At 34.6% G+C, this 21,097-nt stretch overlaps 1 protein-coding gene across 1 annotated transcript in view; it reads left to right on the top strand.

Annotated features, from left to right (window-relative positions):
* Nucleotides 1–21,097, top strand: part of LOC135208760 (steroid hormone receptor ERR1-like) — a 363,044-nt gene that overhangs the window by 53,108 nt on the left and 288,839 nt on the right. Inside the window, 1 exon segment of the mRNA XM_064241268.1 lies at nucleotides 19,058–19,088. Within this exon segment, the coding sequence (XP_064097338.1) occupies nucleotides 19,058–19,088 (31 nt within the window).

A 21,097-nucleotide genomic window follows, 5' to 3' on the forward strand; every position in this document is an offset into this window, starting at 1 on the left:
AATCACATTATGTTTCCCACACCCATATTACTTTCGAGAAATAATCTAACTTAACTCAACCTAACCAAGAACAAGAGCTCTGAAAGCGTGTGTGTGGTCCACTCTCATGTATGGATCAGAGAGCTGGACAATCAACAGGGAACTGAAAGCCAAGTTGAGTGCAGCGGAGATGATGTGGTTTTATAGAAGAATGCTGAGAGTATCATGGACAGATAGAGTGACAAATGAGGAGGTGTTAGCAAGAATTGGAACTCAGAGAGCCCTTGTAAGAGAAATAAAGAGAGACAAATGAATTTTGTTTGACATATAATAAGAAGTGAGAAGATAGAGCATTTGTGCCTTACTGGAAGGATAGAGGGGAGGAGAGCAAGGGGTAGAAAAAGAGTAAAATACTTAGACAGCTTGGTGGGAGACTTAGATGGATATTACACCGTAAATCAACTGATACAAGCGGCTAGAGATCGAGAGAGGTGGAGGCAAATGACCGCCAACGTCCAAGACACGGCACTCTGATAGATATATAGTACAGGCCAAATCTCGAAGCAAGCTTCTCGTTAGAGCTTCCTGTTCGGCGCGGGTGACTTGACTGGCAGCAGCGATGTCATTGAGCTAATATCCTGTTAGAAATGCGACCTTTTTACTTGTCCCTCCATTCGTTTGTAATATTTTCTATTCCTCTTTGTTCAATGCATATTTCCTCTTAATTCAGAACCCATATACACTCTCAGAAAGGAAAGTCGTCTGCTGACAAACCCTAACACATATTATGCCGTTAACTTTCATCTTGCTAATAGCTAGCTTATCTAGATATTTCTAGATTAAATGCAATCTTCATCATCCACTCACTCTCACTACATGACCATGCCACACCAAAACACTACTATATAGTGCTAATTGTTGTACAAGGCAAGGTATTTGAATACCCTTCATCTCTAACAATAATAATAAATATAACTGTGAAGGAGCGCCTCAGTGGCGTGGTTGGTTTGGTGTTTGCTTCTCACCTCGGTGGTCGCGGGTTCGATTCTCGGCCGTTCCATTGAGGAGTGAGAGATGGGAGTTTCTGGTGATAGAAGTTCACTCTCGACGTGGTTCGGAAGTCACGTAAAGCCGTTGGTCCCGTTGCTGAATAACCACTGGTTCCATGCAACGTAAAAACACCATACAAACAAACAAACAAACAAACAACTGTGAAGGACGAAACACTATGGTAATGCAATAGCACTTAAAACAATACACAGTATGATCCTTTTTGCGGACGACTTTCACTGTGAAGTTTTACTTATTTCGGTAAATTAGCAATTAGGTGCAATTGTGCAAACGCTGAAAACAGGGTTTAATTAATTGGTTACACTCCACGCAATGCAATTACTTTGAGTAAGCAGGGAAGACGTCAATGTAGCACCAGTAAAACCTTCCGAACAAAATCGAGGTATATTTAGCTTACAATAAGCAACATGGGTCACAATCGGTGATAGAAGAATTGTCTCTGGTCTTGTAACAAGATGGCATTAGTGAGTTCATAGCAGCAAAGGATGAGCAGCGCTGTGGGCAATTGATGAAGGTCATTAAGAGCCTCAGTAATTATGTGAGTTAGTGAACTTTTGCTTGTGCATATTGTGGCTATGACAAGGAGAAGAGTATCTTCATATGTTCATCGAGATGAACCTCAATTATACTTTTAAGAAACGTCTTGTGAAAAAGTAATATGTCGACTATGTAGATATAATGCAGAATCATTATGATAATTAAAATTAAGGTTAAAATTAGAAAATTGGAACTTTATTAAATATGATTATACTATTAGGAAATAAAATTCAACCTATGTAACCTGTACAATTCAACATGTTAATATAATTTAAAATCATTATTGTATTATGTTAATATTAGTTAGAAAATTGTACCCCGTTGTCCAAATATAATTGTGGATAAACCACACTTTACGTTACTCTGACTAATACCTAACTTTCTAAGCTATTCCCTCCCATGGTTAGCTAGCTAACTGACCTCACCCTTCTTTCGCCCATCTTACCTATCAGCTATAAAAAAAAGCAGAAAGTGGAATTAACTGCACGCTAGAGATCGTAGGGGCATTGCCGGACCACAACTAAGTGCTTCAGAGGGTGGTCGATCTAAGTTTCATTCGTATGATATGACTAGGGCAAACGGTTGCCAAAAAAGGGCTCTCCTGCTCTTTGCTCTGGTGGTTCTGGTAGCTGGGTACCAAGGGAAGAGGGATGTACGCCGTGGCTTTGGGTGACACCAAAATAATGACCCAATCCTTGTTAATGACATTTTCAGGCTATCTGGAATTTCTCGTCTTGATTCTGCTGGTAATGTTATCCTGTTAGGATTAACTCTCTTTGTTTTTGGGGAAAATTAGATTTTCTGTGTTGGCGACGAAGTGAAGAATGTGAGTAATTAAGGTTACGAAGAGGTAATCAAGGATATCACGTCTGTTGTCAGCTTAGTTCAACAATTGCAGTGTGACGATGAGCAGCAAGTCACGACGAATCTTAATGAGAGAGAGAGAGAGAGTTAAAGCAACGGTTAGGATACTGTCATCCTGCCGATATATAATCACATACGTTATTGGTATATTCTAATGATCAGTAAAGCAATTTATAATGATAGGCATATTAGGCCTTGCTCAAAATTTCCCAGCGAATGTTGTTGTCATTCATAGTGTTATTATTCAGTGAAAGTTGAAGTAAGTATGCATTAAAGAAATCAGGCAGTTCCTGACGATACCATATATTTTTCTGTGTAGTTTTGTTTCTCAATGATAGTTCTACCGATAATAAACCTCGTGTTCAGACTTGCCGTCGTCTATTCCGAATCAACGTCGCTCAAAATTCACCCCTTTATAATCATCCAAAATGAAGGTACCTCATTGCGATTTTGGGAACGTTATGTTCATGGTTGCAAATTCTTGAGATATATGCTAGTATTGCACCAACCATGGCTTTTTTTTTTTGCCATGCCCCTAGGTTAGGTTAGGTTACATTTAGATTTGGGTGTGTGAAACATCATGAGATTATTTTAGATTCTATAGTTTGGGGACTTTCGTATTGTCTTTGCTCTTTTATTCCCGTTTTTTTTTTTTTAACGATACGCCAGGAAGGTTCTATGAGGCCACAGTGATTTATTTTACAGAGGGGTACATTAAGGAATGTGCATTGTATGATATGAATTTTCTCTTTGTTTTTACTGGATGGTCACGAAAAGTGAAAAGTATTTAAAACTCATTATTCTGGTAATAGTTCTCGGATTATAGTCTTCGCCATGTATGTATATATATGATTTTATGCCACATACACCGTTACATTAACAGATATAAAATCACAAATATCAATTGATATCCAGTTCACTATACCTTGAGATTACCCTACACCCTAGATGGATTATAATTGACGAGTGCTCGGTCACCAGTGGGATTCGAACAGTTGCCTGACTGAGAAACAACAATGTAATGTGACTTTTGACCACCGAGTCATCAAAAGAATTATAACTGAATTGAATTGAATTGTATATTAAGTAGTATTTGTGGCTGAATATTCATGAATATATAGCTACGTACTGTGTGCATGTGTGTTTACTCTTTTATGTATAAGCACTGGGTAGATGTCTTTATATAAGGTAGGCTTACGTGTGTGTAAGTGAGTACATTTATATATGGGGTTGGACGAGTGCAGTTATATTAATTTTTGCTTACTCGGGGAGTAAGCCAACAAAGTACTTTGTTGTTGTTGCGTTGAATTAAAGATACAGGAATTTTAGGATAGGAAATTTATTATTTATTTATGAGAATGAATAAATGTAAAAAATAAATAATGTTCATGTTAAACAGTACAGAACAATTATTTCTAATACAGTATAGTGTAATTATTTTCATTGTCGTTGGCGAAACGAGGCTCTATTTGTCCATAGATTTTAGCACGCTCTCCGAGTAAGCTGGAGGTTGGATTACGGCTTGTTCTTGCTGATTTGGCCCATCATTAAACCTGTTCGTTTCTTCTTCGCTCTGCCAACGTGGGATCAGAGGAATTTGTTTCTGGTAATTAGAAAATGAATATCTCCATATAATGTGGTTCGTATCCCACTATAAGCTGTAGGTCCCGTTGCTCGGTAACCAATTGGTTCTTAGCCACGTAAGAATATCTAATCCTTCGGGCCAGCCCTATAGGAGAGCTGTTCATCAGCTCAGTGGTCTGGTTAAACTAAGATAAACTTAACTTTTCTACGTCGTCATCCTGTCCATATTCCATATCGCCTACGACTGATCATCGCACGGTCTTTTAAATATTGCAATGGGACCTTGCAAGATGTGACACGAGGTATTGCAAGTGAAAATAGAAATGGAGAAAAACTTTATCCGTTCCAACCGAATGTGCTGTGAGTGTGTTAAAGGACCATGACCCAGCAAACATTGATTTCCAGCCTTGGACACACACGCTTTTCCAGCTACCTCCGCGAATCTGAGATTAAAAAGAAAAAAAAAATTTATGCTACTTTGAACTTTTTCATTTTTATATTTTTTCGCTATTCATTTAAAATAACTTTATTCAAGAAACAAAAATTCCAATGCCAGTTTTTTTCTTTTTTAATGTTTATTTATTTTAGCTTTTTTCCCCCTCTATTTATTTAAAATAATTTAATTGAAAACATTCAAATGCTACTTTCTTTTTTTATTATTTTTTTATCTTTTTATCTATATGTTTTAAAACAAAATTATTCAAATTACAAAAATTCAAATGCTACTTTTTCTTTTTGAGTTTTTATTCATTTTTATCTTTTGTTACCTATTTATTTAGAACAGTTTTACCGAAAAAAATTTTTTTTGTTTAAAATCAAGAATTCAAATGCTGCTTTTCTTTAAAAATTTTTTTATTTTTTATTTTACATCTTTTTTCGCTATTTATTTAAAATAATTTTATGTAAAAATTAAAAAAAAAATTCAAAAGCTATTTTTAATTTATTTTATTTTTATCTATTCTTATCTTTTTGTCTATTTTTATTCTTTGTAGATTTTTATTTATTTTATCTTTTTAATTTTTGTTTTATTTTTATCTTTTTAAATTTTTATCTATTGTTTTTGGAATGCATCAATTAATGTAACGAAACAGGTTAGGATAGTTCTTGAACTTTCTCCATGCCTATGATAGGTATTTCGTTTTCGCGTTTGTCCTTTCCCCAAGAAAAAAGAGAGAGAGAGAAAAGTCAGATATTACAGAAATCCACGTTAGGCTTCATGCACCTTTTCAATAGAGGCAAAAAAACTCAACGTGAAAGTCAATTGATCTAAATACACATTTAATTCATCTAACTGACTATGTTCCACCTTGCAAAGCTTTCTTTTGTGTTCTCTTAGCACAGAAATGTTCGTATTATTCTAATAATGTTAGTGAGCGTTAAAGATACATCAATGCATGTCGTTTAAAGTTCACACAATATAGGTTATTACCTATGAATAACGATAAAAAAAATAATTGCTTTGCTCTGCTAGCTTCAGCTGAATAGAAGGCTTTCATTTTAAAGAAAAATTACACCAGAGCTAAGAGTAGAGATGAAACCGAAAAATAAATACAATAGAAATATGAAAAATACGCAAACGAATGAATAAAAATGTAAGAGAAAAGCAGTCTATAAAACATTATGGAAACTTTGAAACATTAGATCAGCAATCTCTCGTATTACACCATGAAGATACTTACGTCTCTGTTGGTTAGAGACCAATGGTCCACGCCAGGGATGTCATTAGCCTCTTCAACTATATTGAACAAATCGATATCCTTTAGAGGATAAGGCATTTCAGCCCTCCAATATGCGGTAAATCCCTGGCTTGTTACTGTAAATCCCTATAGGCCTTACAGCTACATCTGTAAACCTGTCTTATTATATTGTCATGCATATTAGCGATTAAATTCTATGCCTTCAAGAACTTTATAACTCACGTACTGCAATAATGACACAGAGTGAAGTTGCATTACTTAATGCTAATGCCAAATGTAATAGTATACCTTTGTCAGAACTTGCACAGTTGAAATCCAGTGTTTAAGGGGTAGAAATTCCATTGTCGTCACGCATCAGGTTTCAGCAAAGGCTGGAAAAAACGCTCTGTCGTTTTTTTTCTTTATAATCCAGATTACATTTTACAGCCACTTTTGTTTTTGTCACAGTTTTATAGGCCATGAAATTGCATTCATGCAAGTTCAGTAATTCTGGGAGATTAAGGTAACTTCATTTTTTGTTTTGTTTCATAGTAAAGTCTAAATAAATAAATAAATAAATATATATATATATATATATATTATATATATATATATATATATATATATATATATATATATATATATATATATATATATACTCATATATGTTCTGCCATGGCGTAAATCTAGTGCACCAAGTAAAAAAGTGAAGAGATGTCATAAGAATGAGGAAAAACATATAAAGAAAATTCTAACGCAGCCAGTGCGAATAATATCGTCTTACACAGAGAGAATGATAAATGTGGTGGCTTGACAGCATTCGGAATCTCTCCCTAAGCTCACGTCAACTATGGTTGAAAAAGGGCCCACGCAAAAGAGGCAGCGAGGTCACCTTCAAGAAGAGTGAAAGAAATATAAAAAAATAGATAAGAACGAGGCCATTAATCTTTTCCACATACATATATTTATCCATACATACATATATATGCGTATATATAAATATTTAATCTTATTTTCCAGCGTAAAGCAGCTTTCCTAAGACAAAAGCTACCGAGTAAACATATTTGTAACTGTTATGTAAACTAAGGACTCGGTCCTTTCGAATTTGATTTATAGGGACCTGAGTGCCCAGTCATCAGCTTTCTATCTTGCCCTTGAGTGGTGGAAAATATATACTGATTTTGTTTACAGTACAATTTATATAAGTAAAACACAATGTTCTGTGAAGCTTTAGAAAGTAAATGAACCAGGCACTAAGGGACACTTTCTTGGAGCATGTTTTACTAAAGGAACGCCGAGGCTCTCTTATTTTTTTTCGTAGCAACGTCATATAAAAAATTTTTGAGGACATGTTTATTATTATATTTATATTTATATATACATGTATATGCATTAATGTGTGTATTGTATAGGCAATCAGGTTGGTTGGTTCAATGAAGCCGGCCATACGCCAGGACGGTCTCTTGTAGAAGGACACCCCTTGAATTATACATATCCTTAAACGCTAAATTTTTGGTTAATGCTTTATATGTATTTCTAAGCCTGAATCCGTTGGTATTTCGGCTATAATCCAAAAAAACGATTTAGTTAGTGTATGGTAGTGACATTTGGTAACCGCACTCTTACTCTTTGACCCAGCTTGTTCAGAACTGTTTGTAAACAACGGCCGACGTTCAGTGTAGTTTTAATTGTGTAGTGACTTCTCTCAGTGCCTTGTTTTTTATATTATTATCGTGTTGTTATGGTCTCTGGAATATCATCAGTTGCATCGAAAGACTGAAGGCGGTAATTATGATTGTATATTATATAAGTTAAGGTAGCTATATGTTTTATGCTAGTACGAAGGTACTAGGCTAAGAAAATGTTACACGCCCTACACAGTTAGCTAATGAGAATGAGAGGATTTACGCTATTAAAGGTAGAATTGGATATTTTACAGTAAGGAAAGATGCTAATATTGAATTAAAAATTAAATATGATGCATAGCAATTACAAAATGTAGAATTGGCCTAAAGTTTAAAAATTAGGGTGCCACTTACGTCTTTAGACTAGCCAAGGACCTACCTAAACTTGCTGACTCCAGATTGGTATGAAAATGAATATGAATAACCTTTGACAGTAGGACCTAGTGAAGGACAGCTCACAGTAGCAATAACTTGACAAAATATTGCTAACTCATGTGCCTAATCTAATTATAGGTAGTGTTTATTTAACATAAGAGAACAAACCCAACCAGAAGAAACCTAGGCCAACGTGCAGGTAATGAATGTTAGGTTAGGTTCAGATTTCGTTGGATTGGCTTATTCTGGTTTGTCAGATTTAACCTTTTAGAAAATTATGCCCATTTCACCATTATACTAGCTCCTATATTGCTTTTATGCCAGGTGTATAAACATGTATAAATTAGCCTAATACTCAGAATGGAATTATTCATTTGTAAATTCTATCCAAGTTCTGGAAAACTTCTGCTTGCTTGTTCTTGGACAGTATGTTGCATTGGAATGTGATGAATATTGGGTTTTAAGAGTTGGAATGGACATAAATACATAGTTATAGTCTTAATTAAGGTGATTTATATTTTAAAAAAATGTTTATCAACACATCATTCACTTTTTACTTTTTTTATTATATCCTTAAAATTTAAGTAAAAAGATCAAGGCCAGCATCCCTTTGAAGTGATTAAGAAGTCTATTGGAAAAAAAATTTACCAAATAATTGTATGTATTTATACAAAATAAACTTGAAACATTATGTTCAAATCTACACAGTTGTGACTAAGAAGACCCACTTTCTGTGATGCACCCCTTCACAACTGGTGACCATTTAGCATCTCCTGTGAGAGAGAGGCATTTCTTTTAGGGTTGCAGAGGGGATGCTCAGATCTGTATGGAAATCCATGGCAGATTTGTACAAGGCAGAGGTGGGCCATCTTCTGTGATTGGTTTTGTTCAAAGGGACTCCTGTGTGGTTAGAGCCACCAGTTCAGTAGATTGTATGGCGTAGTTCGCCTTAGCTGTGATAAGTTTCCTTTGGTGTCTTTGTTAAGGACTACCACTCCACCCTTACCCAAATCTCCCATCTCAAAGGGCATAAGTCTCAGTCTCAGCAGATATCTCAATGCAGATGAGGAGTTTCAAACAGTCTTGCCCCCTCCTCCCCACAAGAAACAAAATTGCCATCTCACTGGTCTTTTTCATGCTCAAGTTTATGGCAAAAATGCAAAACTCGTCAGTCACTGAGAAGAGATACCATTCTTTTTGATCCCCTCCCTTCAAGACTTTTTGATAATGATCAAGAATGCACACTTTTGACTTTTTTCTAAGAAACATGTAAAGCCATTAAATAATAGGGTACATAGTTACTTGTAAAAGTACTATGTGAAAGAATTCTTAAAATGTTGCACTAATTACGCTTCAAATTAGGAATGATGAGCTTTTAAACACTTGGCATCCTGATTTTGGGTTGAAATCAATAAATCATATGAAGCTTTTAGAAGTTATAATTAAAAATAAAGAAATTTTCACCATTTATAGTTTAACTAAAGATTTAAACTTGACATCATCTGAATAGAACTGGTAAAACCAAGACCTTATGTCAGAAAAAAGGTTGAAAAAAAAAATTAGTTAGGCTAGCAAATAATATTTAAAACTCTGGAGTCAATGTGATTTATGAAAACTAGGTGGTAACCTTAATGGTGAATAGTTGTATCATTTATGTATTTCTAATAAAATGTATAAGTACAAGATTAAAGTAATTATGCTTGCCAGATCTTTGTGCTTTAGAATAGGTATGGATGTTATTATGTAGTTGGTGTTTATACTTAATCGTGCATTTTTCTGATGACTCATCTTTTAATTTATGTATTTATGAAAATTCCTCCATATCCAATTCCCCACCCTAAAGCCGCACAGTTTCCCACTGAGGTCCCTACAGTTGTTAATTAGCCTATGTGGGTAAGGAAAAAATTGTTTTGCCCCAAATAACAGTAAAAATTTTACAAAACATAGTGTGAAGAATTGCAAAATATATATGACTGATGTCTATTAAGAAATTCTTTCATATATGACCCAAACTCTGATAGAAGATATTCCATTATAGACTATTTCACCTTCAATGTAGAATGATTAGTGCCAAATCTGTCTGGGGGAACCTAATCCTTTAAGGCTTTTCCAGTTTTTATGTTTGTTTTTTATCTACCTAGTTTTGGGTTAGCATTTGATTAGCCTATGACCTTATCCTAGATGAATGGTTAAGTGATATGATATCTGGTACCAAAACCAGACCTTGCACTTGCAGATCTAGCCTAGCCTCAAGATTGTATGAAAAAGGTGACATCCCAGGAAAAAGACTCATGTTTCATGCACCAATTGTTTTTAAACATTTTCAAATAAACTGTTACGTAATATGTATGGATTGATGGTTTAGTATTTGAGAACGTGAACTAATTAGAGGATACAATTTTTTTTTTTTTAACAAGATTAGACAATTTTTTAAGGTACAGTGGTACCTCGACATACGAAAGGCTCAACTTACGAAAAACTCGAGATACGAAAGCAAATACGAAAAATTTTACAGCTCTACATACGAAAAGTTTTCAAGATACGAAAGGTTGTTGCTGTAAAGTCCCGAGATTTGCCCGGACCACCGAGAACAATTTTAAAACTCCCGCGCCGCCAGCTGAGTAAACTCGCCACCATCCTCCCGCTCTCCCATTGGTTCCTGATGCTAGTCACCCCATAAGATCCTGCTCTCCTATTGGTCAGCATCTACCCCTTGTGCTTTAAGTATTCTATTGGTAAAAGGATTCTGTAAATTGAAACACTTATTCATGCAACACATTTAATAAAAAAAAACATTAGGTAAAGATAGAATAAAGAATAGAAATGAATGGTTATTATACTGTTTGATAGTTTCAGTAGTTGAAGAGAGATAATGAAAATTTATGGCTTACTGTGTAAAGTGATTGCTTGGCGATCGTTCGATACTCGTAAGTGCTGGATGTAAACAGAAGTTTGGAAGCTTTTTTTGTTTGTTTGTTTATTATAGTTAATGGTTACTTAATAATTATTTGAAATGAGTACATGCAATACATTTAATATAAAAATTGTGAATTAGATATCATAAAATATAAAATAAATCAGACTGCCAACAAATACGTATTTTTTAGAATTCTTCTTCTGTTTTAATATTATGTTACGTATATGTTTCATTATAGCTGTCAGTAACTCGGTATCTCCATTAGTAAAGATAGAATAAAGAATAGAAATGAATGGTTATTATACTGTTTGGTAGTTTCATTAGTTGAAGAGAGATACTAATGAAAATTTATGGCTTAGTGTGTCGTAGGAAAAATGATTGCTTGGTGTTCGTTCGGTACTCGTAAGACGGTAAGAGCTGAATGTAAACAATCGATTGGAAGGTTTTTTTTTTGTTTGTTTGTGTATTATAGTTAATGATTAATTAATAATTATTTGAAATGAGTACATACTGATTATTTATACATTTTATTGGCATATTCTAAGCTTTTAGCTTCTTGGGTTTAGATGTCAGAATCATAGACTAGGCTACAGTAGCAACCCCGCTAACATAGGCTAGGCTTATTGCTAAGAGACATGTGCTAAAGTCCTAATATATGCAGTAAAAATAGGGTTGAACATTACATGCAGTTGAATATTACTCAACTATGTACAGTATTTTGCCTTTTTGGAGTCATATTTCTTCCGTCGGATCAGCGTCGTAACCCTAGAACATGTGTTTTAGGCCTGGAAATATAATTTACTGGGGTGTTTTTGGAGGGTTTGGAACGGATTAGCCATTTTGCATGTAAGATGTGGTCCAAGATTAATTTCGTATCTCGAGGTACTACTGTACACATTCTGAATACTGCATTGTGATCTCATATCTAAAGTAAAGCATGTCATACTTATTCATTCATGTATAAAGGTATGACTGTTAGATGTAATGAAACAGTATTCTTCCCTTCACTTAAAGTATATATAAAAATATTCAACCCCATGGGTACCCTAGAGGATTCTCTGACCATCAGGTAACCTGGAAAGTAAATAACATCAGTAATTAGTGTGTTGTTTATTAATATTTAGAAACAATACTGCATTAAAATTATGTTCTACTGAACCCTCATGAATTATGTTTTGAAAATATTTTTTTATTCATTAAAACATTAAAAAAAGTGGAACAATTTTAACTAGAGGTTTTGCCAAGTTGAAGCCGAGATAGTTTCAGCCTCTGTTGTGAAAGTTATTGATGAATGTTGGAGCTTCTCCATTTTCAGAACATAACCTCAAGGAATGTTTTGTAAGGTCAGGAGAAAAGGCCAGAAAAGACCTAGAAATACTGGGTGTAAATTTGCACATTTGGAAATGGGCATGTAATGTTCCATACATACCCAGTGAAGAATTGTTTTATGTGGGTGATCTAAGAGAGAAAATGTTCATACCTTAGCTTACTAACACTGCAGTTGAGTTTGGTGCAAGCATAGTGATCCAAGCAGAGAAGCTGGTTGCAGACTGAGCACTTCATTGTGGTTTTTTTTGTCCTGCTTCCTGGCACAAAGCTGGCATTGCTTGGTTTTGTTGCAGGCAGACATAGCTGTTACGATATAGAAATGGACGTTGATGTCTGATCAGCATAGCCATGGATCTGAGGATTGCCTTTTTTCCAGGATGATGTCAGCATGGATGTCAGCATCTTTATGTATGTGCATCTAGATACCGTTTGTCTCTGGTCAAAAGTGCCTGCACACTTTCGTGCTCTTTTAATACAGTAATGCACAGTGGTGTTCAAATCTCATGCGACATGATTCTTTTTGTATCGTCCAGATTCTCAGACTCAACGTGACGTTGCCAAGTAGTGTTAAACTTTTTTTTTTAAATTTCAAATGTCATACATGTCGACAAGTTTGCGAATTCACAGCTAGCCCTATTTTCCTCATGGTTATATAAATATGATCCCTTTTATGCAGTGGTATGATTCGTAATCTGTGTGATTTAAACTGATTTTTTTTTACGTTGCCTAGTTCAAAGTGCGGTGTGATAAGGTTAGCGGTGCCATCAATGAAAGCACACTTACATGCTCCTCGGACTGCTCAACATAACTACGTCTGCAGCATTGTAACAGTACACCTAATAAGCTCAAGTCATAACAACATTTTCAAAGTCGGAATATGAATTATAACCAGTTTTCTTTGAATGTTGAAGTTTATGCTGTTTAAGCTGCCTGTATGTTGCAAGATGTTTCATAGGTAAAAAGTAATCTAAGCCTTCTGAGATGTAATCTGTTACTAATGAATTTATTTGTAGAGATTACCTGTTCTTTAAGGAATGCGATAGGATTATGAATTACAACCAGTTTTCTTTGAATGTTGAAGTTTTAGGCTGTGTTTAAGCTGGCTGTATGTTGGAAAATGATTTATAGGCCTAAAAAATATTTTAAGCCTTCTGAAATGTAATCTGTTACTTATGTTTTTATTTGTAATGATTACCTGTTCTTTGAGGAATAAAAGATGATGATTATTTTGATTATATGGAGAAGATGGGTATTAATCGAAATATAAGTATTAATATCAAGCCGTATGGAACACTTGTTTTTCAACTGGTTTAAAATATTATTTTCTTAAAAGTCCTACTAGCTTTTGGTGTATAATTTTTTCTCTCATAAGGTAACTTGAAGTGCAATAATGTGTAGATAACCTCATTTCCTTTCTGGCTTTAATAGAGAGATGTGACTGTTAAGTGTAAAGTAAAGAAATCTAACACCTAGGCCTAGAAACAATATCTTGACTTTGACAAAAGAATAATTGCATGTGCGAATATTTGCTTTATGCCATCATTTTTTAAATATCTAAGAATTATAACAAATGATTATGTATGAAAATCCAACTATTCCTCTAACACATAAAAAGTAAGTGTTTTCAAGATAATTTCAATGTCGCTTCTCAGTGTAGACCTACTTATGTTACATCGGGTGATTGTTTTTGCACCGACACTAATGATACGTCACACACGCTCCCCTCACACGTTGATATCGGTGGGCACATTCTACTTTTGTATTTAGTACATATATACATTTTTTTCAGCATTGAGGTGTAAAAGCAAACAAATACGACTATTTCAAATTTTATGCTTGCTTTGGAAGCATTATTTATGTTGTGACAATTTTTTTCCGTTTTTTTTTATTTAACATTTAAACTGAGGTTTGATAACGACTTCATTTTGGTCAAATGCTTCAGCGATGTGTGAACGAAAGTTCTGAAAATGTTTCGAAAGAGGTTTTTCTGAAATTTGGCTACACGTGACATTTTCTTACAGTTTTGAAATATATGACAGATTTCACTCTTATGAAACATATTGTGGCCTCATTGTGTGTAATAATCGTGTTTCCGCATTGAAATAATAGATAAAAATGGAGCATGCTAGTTGCCAGTTAGTGAATTTTGAACGAAATCCTATGGAGTCATGTCGCATGAGATTTGAGCATCACTGTACATAGTAATTTCAGGTTTTACAGTTGCATTAGTGATCATTGGTTAGCCATGCACATTGGATGGGAAAATAATTTATTTTGCTTTTGTTTTTTGAGCAATCGAAGCCAAATGCATGCAGGACAATGTGTTTACATTCGTATATTATGAGAGGGATATGAGGTTTATTTCTGTTTTGCACCCAAATACGTTATGCTGCTATCAGTTTATGGGTCTTTCACCACTAGTGGCAGACTTTGGAAACACTTATCTCAAGGCATTTTTATTGCAGTTTTTGTAGCCTTAGCCTAATTCTTCGGTGAAGTTACGACTCGAGCTCGTATTTGTGGGAAGTTTGATATTTTGCCCCATGTCTGGTAGTGTGATATTGATCATAAACATTTTGAATCATTAACACATATTACCCGTTTGAGATCATAGTGAACAAGTTTATTTGCTTTGATATCACAATAAGCAAGTTTACTTGCTTTTGTTTTTCATCAGCTATACAACAGTTTAAAACACAATGTCACATGACACAGCACACACCAGCCCGCCTAATAGGGTTTGGTTTAGTCCTGATAAAGGGGAAAGGGGTTGCAGCCGACAATGCCTTTCCAGAAGAAATAAGAAATTTTGTTTGTATGTGCACTCTGATACGTATGCTACAAGAGACGCCCAATAGTAATGGTATAAATGTAAAGCTTTTCTGAAAAGGAACAGTGTCATGGCGAAATGGCAAAGGTTACAAGTGAACAGATGATGAAGCGTTCGTGTTGTAGACACTGAAAGTAATATTACTCTCTCATAATAGGACAGGAAAATTAGAGAGCAAGGCTTATGCTCAAGTTGAACCTCGAATAAAATGCATGTCTGTAAAAGGTGAGTGCAAAAATTACAGGGACAAAATATATATAGGAGGTGTAGTGTAGGCTTTTGATAGAGGAAATAAGTCGGAGTTCATTGCAGGCGTAGATGAAGAAGAGTGCGTGCTATCAAGGTTTAATAATTAAGTAAAATGTTGTCTGTGTGAGAAGTTTGAGGATAAAATGAAAAAACCTTTCACGGAGTGAACACAGTATTGATAGACGTGCCAAGTGAAGGGGGTTGAGGGTATGTAGATAAACAATACGTGAGTGTGATTTACTAGTGTAAGTATGTACAAGATAGTTTGTTAAGTCTCTAAGGGTATTTGATTTTTTTCATAGGTGGGAGTTAATGATTGAGGCTGAAGAAAGGACAGGCAATGTGGGTACAAAAGTAGTTGGTGTTGTCAAGCGAAAAGAGAAAGAAAGCTACAAGACCAATAGTAAGTCTGAAAGTATTTGGAAGAGGAAATTGATGTAAGTGAGCCATAGGAAAAGTAGGGCAAGAAAGATCAAGAAAGGAATGTATGTATGGTGATAAAATAGAAGAGGTTGTTTATATATGTATAGTATAGTATATATATATTATATATATATATATAAATATTATATATATAATTATATATAAATATATATTTATAATATATTTATATATATATGTATGTATAATATATTATATATGTATATATATATGTATATATACATATATATGATATTATTATATCTATATATATGGAGAATATGTATTTATGAAATATATGTATGGTATATATATATTATACGTTATATATATATGTATATATTTATATATATATGTATGTATATATATATATCGTATATATTATTTTTATATATACTATATATATCATATACATATATATATATATATACACATATTATACATAATATATATCATATATATATATAGTATATATATATATCATTATATATATATATATATAAACCTTTTATCATGAACTAACGTACAGATAAATCCATTTACACCACAACAACCTGAATCTTCAATAACATACATACATTACATGTACAATTACACACACACACACACACACACACACATATATATATATATATATATATATATGTGTGTGTGTGTATATATATATATATATATATATATATATATATATATATATATATATATATACATGTGTGTGTGTGTGTGTAATTGTACATGTAATGTATGTGTGTTATTGAAGATTCAGGTTGTTGTGGTGTAAATGGATTTATCTGTATGTTAGTTCGTGATAAAAGGCTTTTTTTTCTTCTTTTTTAGAATTTCCTTTCCTCGTTAGTTGAAGTTGACGGTAACTACGGTTCTAAGAAAATTGATGACTTAATTTGATAATTCAGGATTGAAAATACTGTTTTCTCTTCCCTACACTATAGCAATAAGCAGTATGTTATGAAGTCTAGAGAGTAGATTGAAGAACATTGTTTAAGTATTAACGGTGAACCCGATTGTGTGTTCAATGATAGAATTTTCGTCTAAATAACATAGTCCCGTTTGCGTCAGTTCTTTATATTAAGACGATAACGGCTTGCATACAACAAGAGAGTAAAAATCACGTTTATTGACCGAAACACGCGAAGAGGAGACTCAGTGTCCACCCAGACTTTATTTATAATGTTCGTAGAAATAATGGTCAAGTTTGAATACCTGAATCCACGGCAGTGATGCATTATACTCTTGTTTTTTTCCATCTGTCCATCCGCCTGTGGTGTTTGCGTATGGTAACACTGCGTCCCGGGCTTTAGATAGTTACATTCAGCTTACATTCAACGATTATAATAATATCCTATTTCGAATATTAACGGTGTAATTCGCATACAGTAAATTATGAAAACACTTTTCAGTTACAAATGTACACCCAGATATCCTTTGGTTTACCCAAAACTTATACATAGCGTAACTATCTAAAGCCCGGGACGCAGTGTTACCATACCCAAACACCACTGGCGGGTGGACAGATTTTGGAAAAAAAATAGGCTATAGGTCTGGTTTCCTAAGCTTCGAACATTAAATTGAAACTAGGCTAAACAGCCCAGCAGTTGAATCCTTCTTTCAAAAGATACCTCCGTATCACTCTCCATTTGTACAGACCTCCTCCTTCCGCATGACTCCCAAAGTTAGGAGGGCCGCCCTTGGGTGAAATTTCCGTAAACATCCTCGTATAACTTTGAGTAGGCTAATCGTGCAAACAGACACACACACACACACAAGAGTGATTGCTTTTATTTTTATTTTATTTTATTTATCGATCGTTTTTCTCCTGCTGATCTTATTTGTATTGATGAAATGTGAAGGAACTATTTCACTCATACTTTGATCTCTCATTGGTTTTCTTGTACTACTTTCTGCCACGGCAGGCCCACGGTACACTAGTGTATACTCAAGCGTCTTAGGCCTAAAGCGTGGAGGCTCTTAAAGGTGATGTGTTGAAGCGCGCTGCTCTGTTTTGCTGTTGTCTCTTTTTGTTTTCTTTCTTTGTGAGAATTTTATTTATTTTTTTCATAATTGAGTGAATGGACTTCCACAAAATTACTCATATTGCATTATGTATATATATACTCTGTTTTTTTCCATCTGTCCACCCGCCTGTGGTGTTTTCGCATGGTAACACTGCGTCCAGGGCTGTAAATAGTCACGCTAAGTGTAAGTTTTAGGAAAATAAAAGGATATCTGGGAGTACATTTGCAACTGAAAAGTGTTTTAATAAATTACAGTATGCTAATTACACCGTTAATATTCGAAATAGGATATTACTGTTATTATCGTTGAATGTAACTCTGTAAAGCCCGGGACGCAGTGTTACCATACGCAAACACCACAGGCGGATGGACAGATTGAAAAAACAGAGTATAGTCGTGTATATGTTTGGTTGCACTAATACACATCGAATACATGCATGCAAATTTAAGGGGAACAAAACTTTGCGATTCTTTGAATTGATTATTTTGGCTATTGGCAACCTGTTCGTGCTGTGGCTATCTTATGCATTACCGGATAGTTATTTAATCACTTGTAGTCACTTGGCATAATTTGTTTGTATGTTAGAGAATTTATTGGTTAACGACCCCTTTCAGTGTAACTGCAAGTCTAAATTTAGATTCTCGCTCTTAGATTTGTACCATATACATGAAGAGAGATCATGTTTTACTCTTCGTTTTAACTATAGTGATCATATCCGGCAGATTTTAATTTTCTTTAAAAGAAAACTATTGAGATAGTTTTGTGTGTTCGCCCGCAGATCTTTAAAATACCGAAGTAGAGGGCCGCAAATTGGTATGTTGATCATCCACCCTCCAAACATCAAATATATCAAATTGCAGCCCTCTAACCTCAATAATTTTTTTTTTTTCAATTAAAGGTTAAAGTTAGCCATAATCGCGCGTCTGGCAGTGCAACAACATAGGCCACCATGGCCGTGAGAGTCCCATGGGCTGCGGCCTTACAGCATTATACCGAAAGATAGATCTATCGTCGGTGGGCTTGATAATACGCTGTACAGAAAACTCGATTGCGCCGAAGAAACTTCGACGCATTTCAACTTAGTTTTATTGTGAATATAACAATAATAAAACAGGCTATGTCATATCAACTGAACCGGCCGTGGTACTTCCAGAGCGGGAGAGAGAGAGAAAGAAAATATAAAACTAAAGCTTACCAACTCTTAGATCATGTTAACAATATCACATCTTTAAAGACAAACTCGTTCTTCACCTATTTTTGCCTCGACGAGGTGGGAAAAGGACGTCTGTCTAACTTCCTAGCGAGTTAATCTGCTTCAGACTGGAAAGTATTTTAAAGTTTCTGAAGTGGCACATTGGGTAGGTGTTTGTAAATAGGCCTATATTTAAAAAAAAGAGGCTTCAACACATTTTCAGTTTTGTTAAAGCGCCAGGTTATCTGGATGTTGATGGCGTAACAAATAAACGGTTGCTTTAGATCACTATATTCTATTTTCGTTTACTTTCAGATCTGATGGAAGCGTTATGTTGATAATCAAGGTAAGTGGAACGAGATTCTCCGTTTGCAAATAGAATTCGCCCCTTGGTTTAGGCGCCAAATGTTCTTCGGTATTTCATCTTGCGTTGTTAGTATTAACTGTTTTTTTTATTAACATAGTTTCAGCATGAATTTCTTAGGAACTGAAACTTTTAGGTAAACGAGATACAATGCAGTCTCGCAGTTTTAATTAACGAGGAACGAGGATGATGTTCTGTTAATCTTTCTCAAGTTTCAAACCTTCTTCGCCTGGGGAAGGGAACCGCCGTTGAGAGGCGTTTATTTCTGGTCTTTTCGGGAAACGAGTGGATAACGATAAATGGGCAAAAGTAAATAAAAAAACAATGAATAAGTAATGTGAAGATCAGTACTTGGACAAATTCGTGACCAAATAAAGTTGTCAGTATACTCTTTGCGGCTGTGAAAAGGCTTCGTAAGGACTGCAGTTCATCATATTACCAAATGACACCGCAAGGAGTGTTACACCTCATTTTCCTTCTTTGTGCTGTTTGAAAACTTTCCTTTTATTTCGTTGTGCTGAAATTCGTGGGACGTAAATTCGATCTCATTTTGGTAATTACGTAAATGTAATGCATGCTAATTTAGCGCTTAATTTAGTGGATTGCTGTTTTTAATATGACGTATTAACCGTTATGTAATGGAATGCATTATGTAAAGTTCATGAATGCGTGCACGTAGCAGAGTTAGCGTTATATATCAGAGATTCCATTTTTGTAAATCGAAAAGTATAAAGACCCGTATGAAGCGTTACATGTAGCTAAAGGGTTAAATAAGATATTTTCCTAATTCCCAAACAACAAATATTAAATGTTTGCATCATATACTCTATGTCTTTGAATGAGACAGGTAGTATATTCATATACATGAAATTGAAAGAAGTGAATATTCTTCCAAACCCTTCTATCTTCGTGAGTCGTTAAAGGGTTAAATAAGATATTTTTGTAATCAACAAGCAACAAATGTTAGATGTTTGTATCATACACTCTTATTTCTTTGAATGGAAGTATATTCATATTGCACATGAAATTGAGAAAAGTGAATATTCTACCAAACCCTTCTACCTTCGTGAATTGTTAAAGGGTTAAATAAGATCTTTTTCTAATTCCCAAACAACAAATACTAGATGTTTGCATCATGTACTCTATCTTTGAATGAGAATGGAAGTATATTCATAAAGCACATGAAATTGACAAAAAGTGAATATTCTACCAAACCCTTCTACCTTCGTATTAGAATATCCAGGTTAGAAAATAATGATTCCCCGAGGAAATCAAGGTAAGGCTTCCGATTTTCCCTTGATTTTCCTTTGCCATCTGTTGAATTATGTGACGTTAAGGAGAGAAGGGGTTGAGATGGATACACTTTTTAAACTGGCGCGTGTCGCTGAGAAAGGACGAGGGCCGGAGAAAATTGGAAACGGGGTCAGAATCGGTGCTAATGTTTTTTTTTTTTTTTTTTTTTTTTAAGCAGTATTAAGGATCAGGTGTCTGTTGCTCGTCTTTTCTTGAGAAAGGTAACTGCTCATTGCAGCTATTCAGTAACCTCTCAAGGCCATGTGAATTGCTACGATAATTTCAGTAACCCCTCAAGTTCTTATGACAGTTTATCGTCTGATATTTAGGGTTAAAATATGCACTTTAAAACCGTGATCGGTGGGAGCCAAGATCCGGTAATTCCATGCATTTCTCATACTTCATGCTCTACCTTTGTACAATAACAATTTAGTGATGTCACACGTTCGTTTACGGATACCATTAGAATATGAGCTACGTTACCTCCGTTAAATTCATCTCTGAGCTTCAATCATTAGTGATGATTTCCTAGTAAAGTAGTCTTCATCCTGTCATATATAACCTCGGTGGGTGTAGCAGTCATCTTTTATGTTCATTCACTGGCATTAAAGTCTTATGCACATTGTAATTTAACGTAGTGGTTTTCACTTGGATAACAGAGTTAATGGTGTGATTAAGCCCAAAGTCGATTTCGTAAT

Source organism: Macrobrachium nipponense, chromosome 35 (assembly GCF_015104395.2).
Source record: "Macrobrachium nipponense isolate FS-2020 chromosome 35, ASM1510439v2, whole genome shotgun sequence".
NCBI classification, from domain to species: Eukaryota; Metazoa; Arthropoda; class Malacostraca; order Decapoda; family Palaemonidae; genus Macrobrachium; species Macrobrachium nipponense.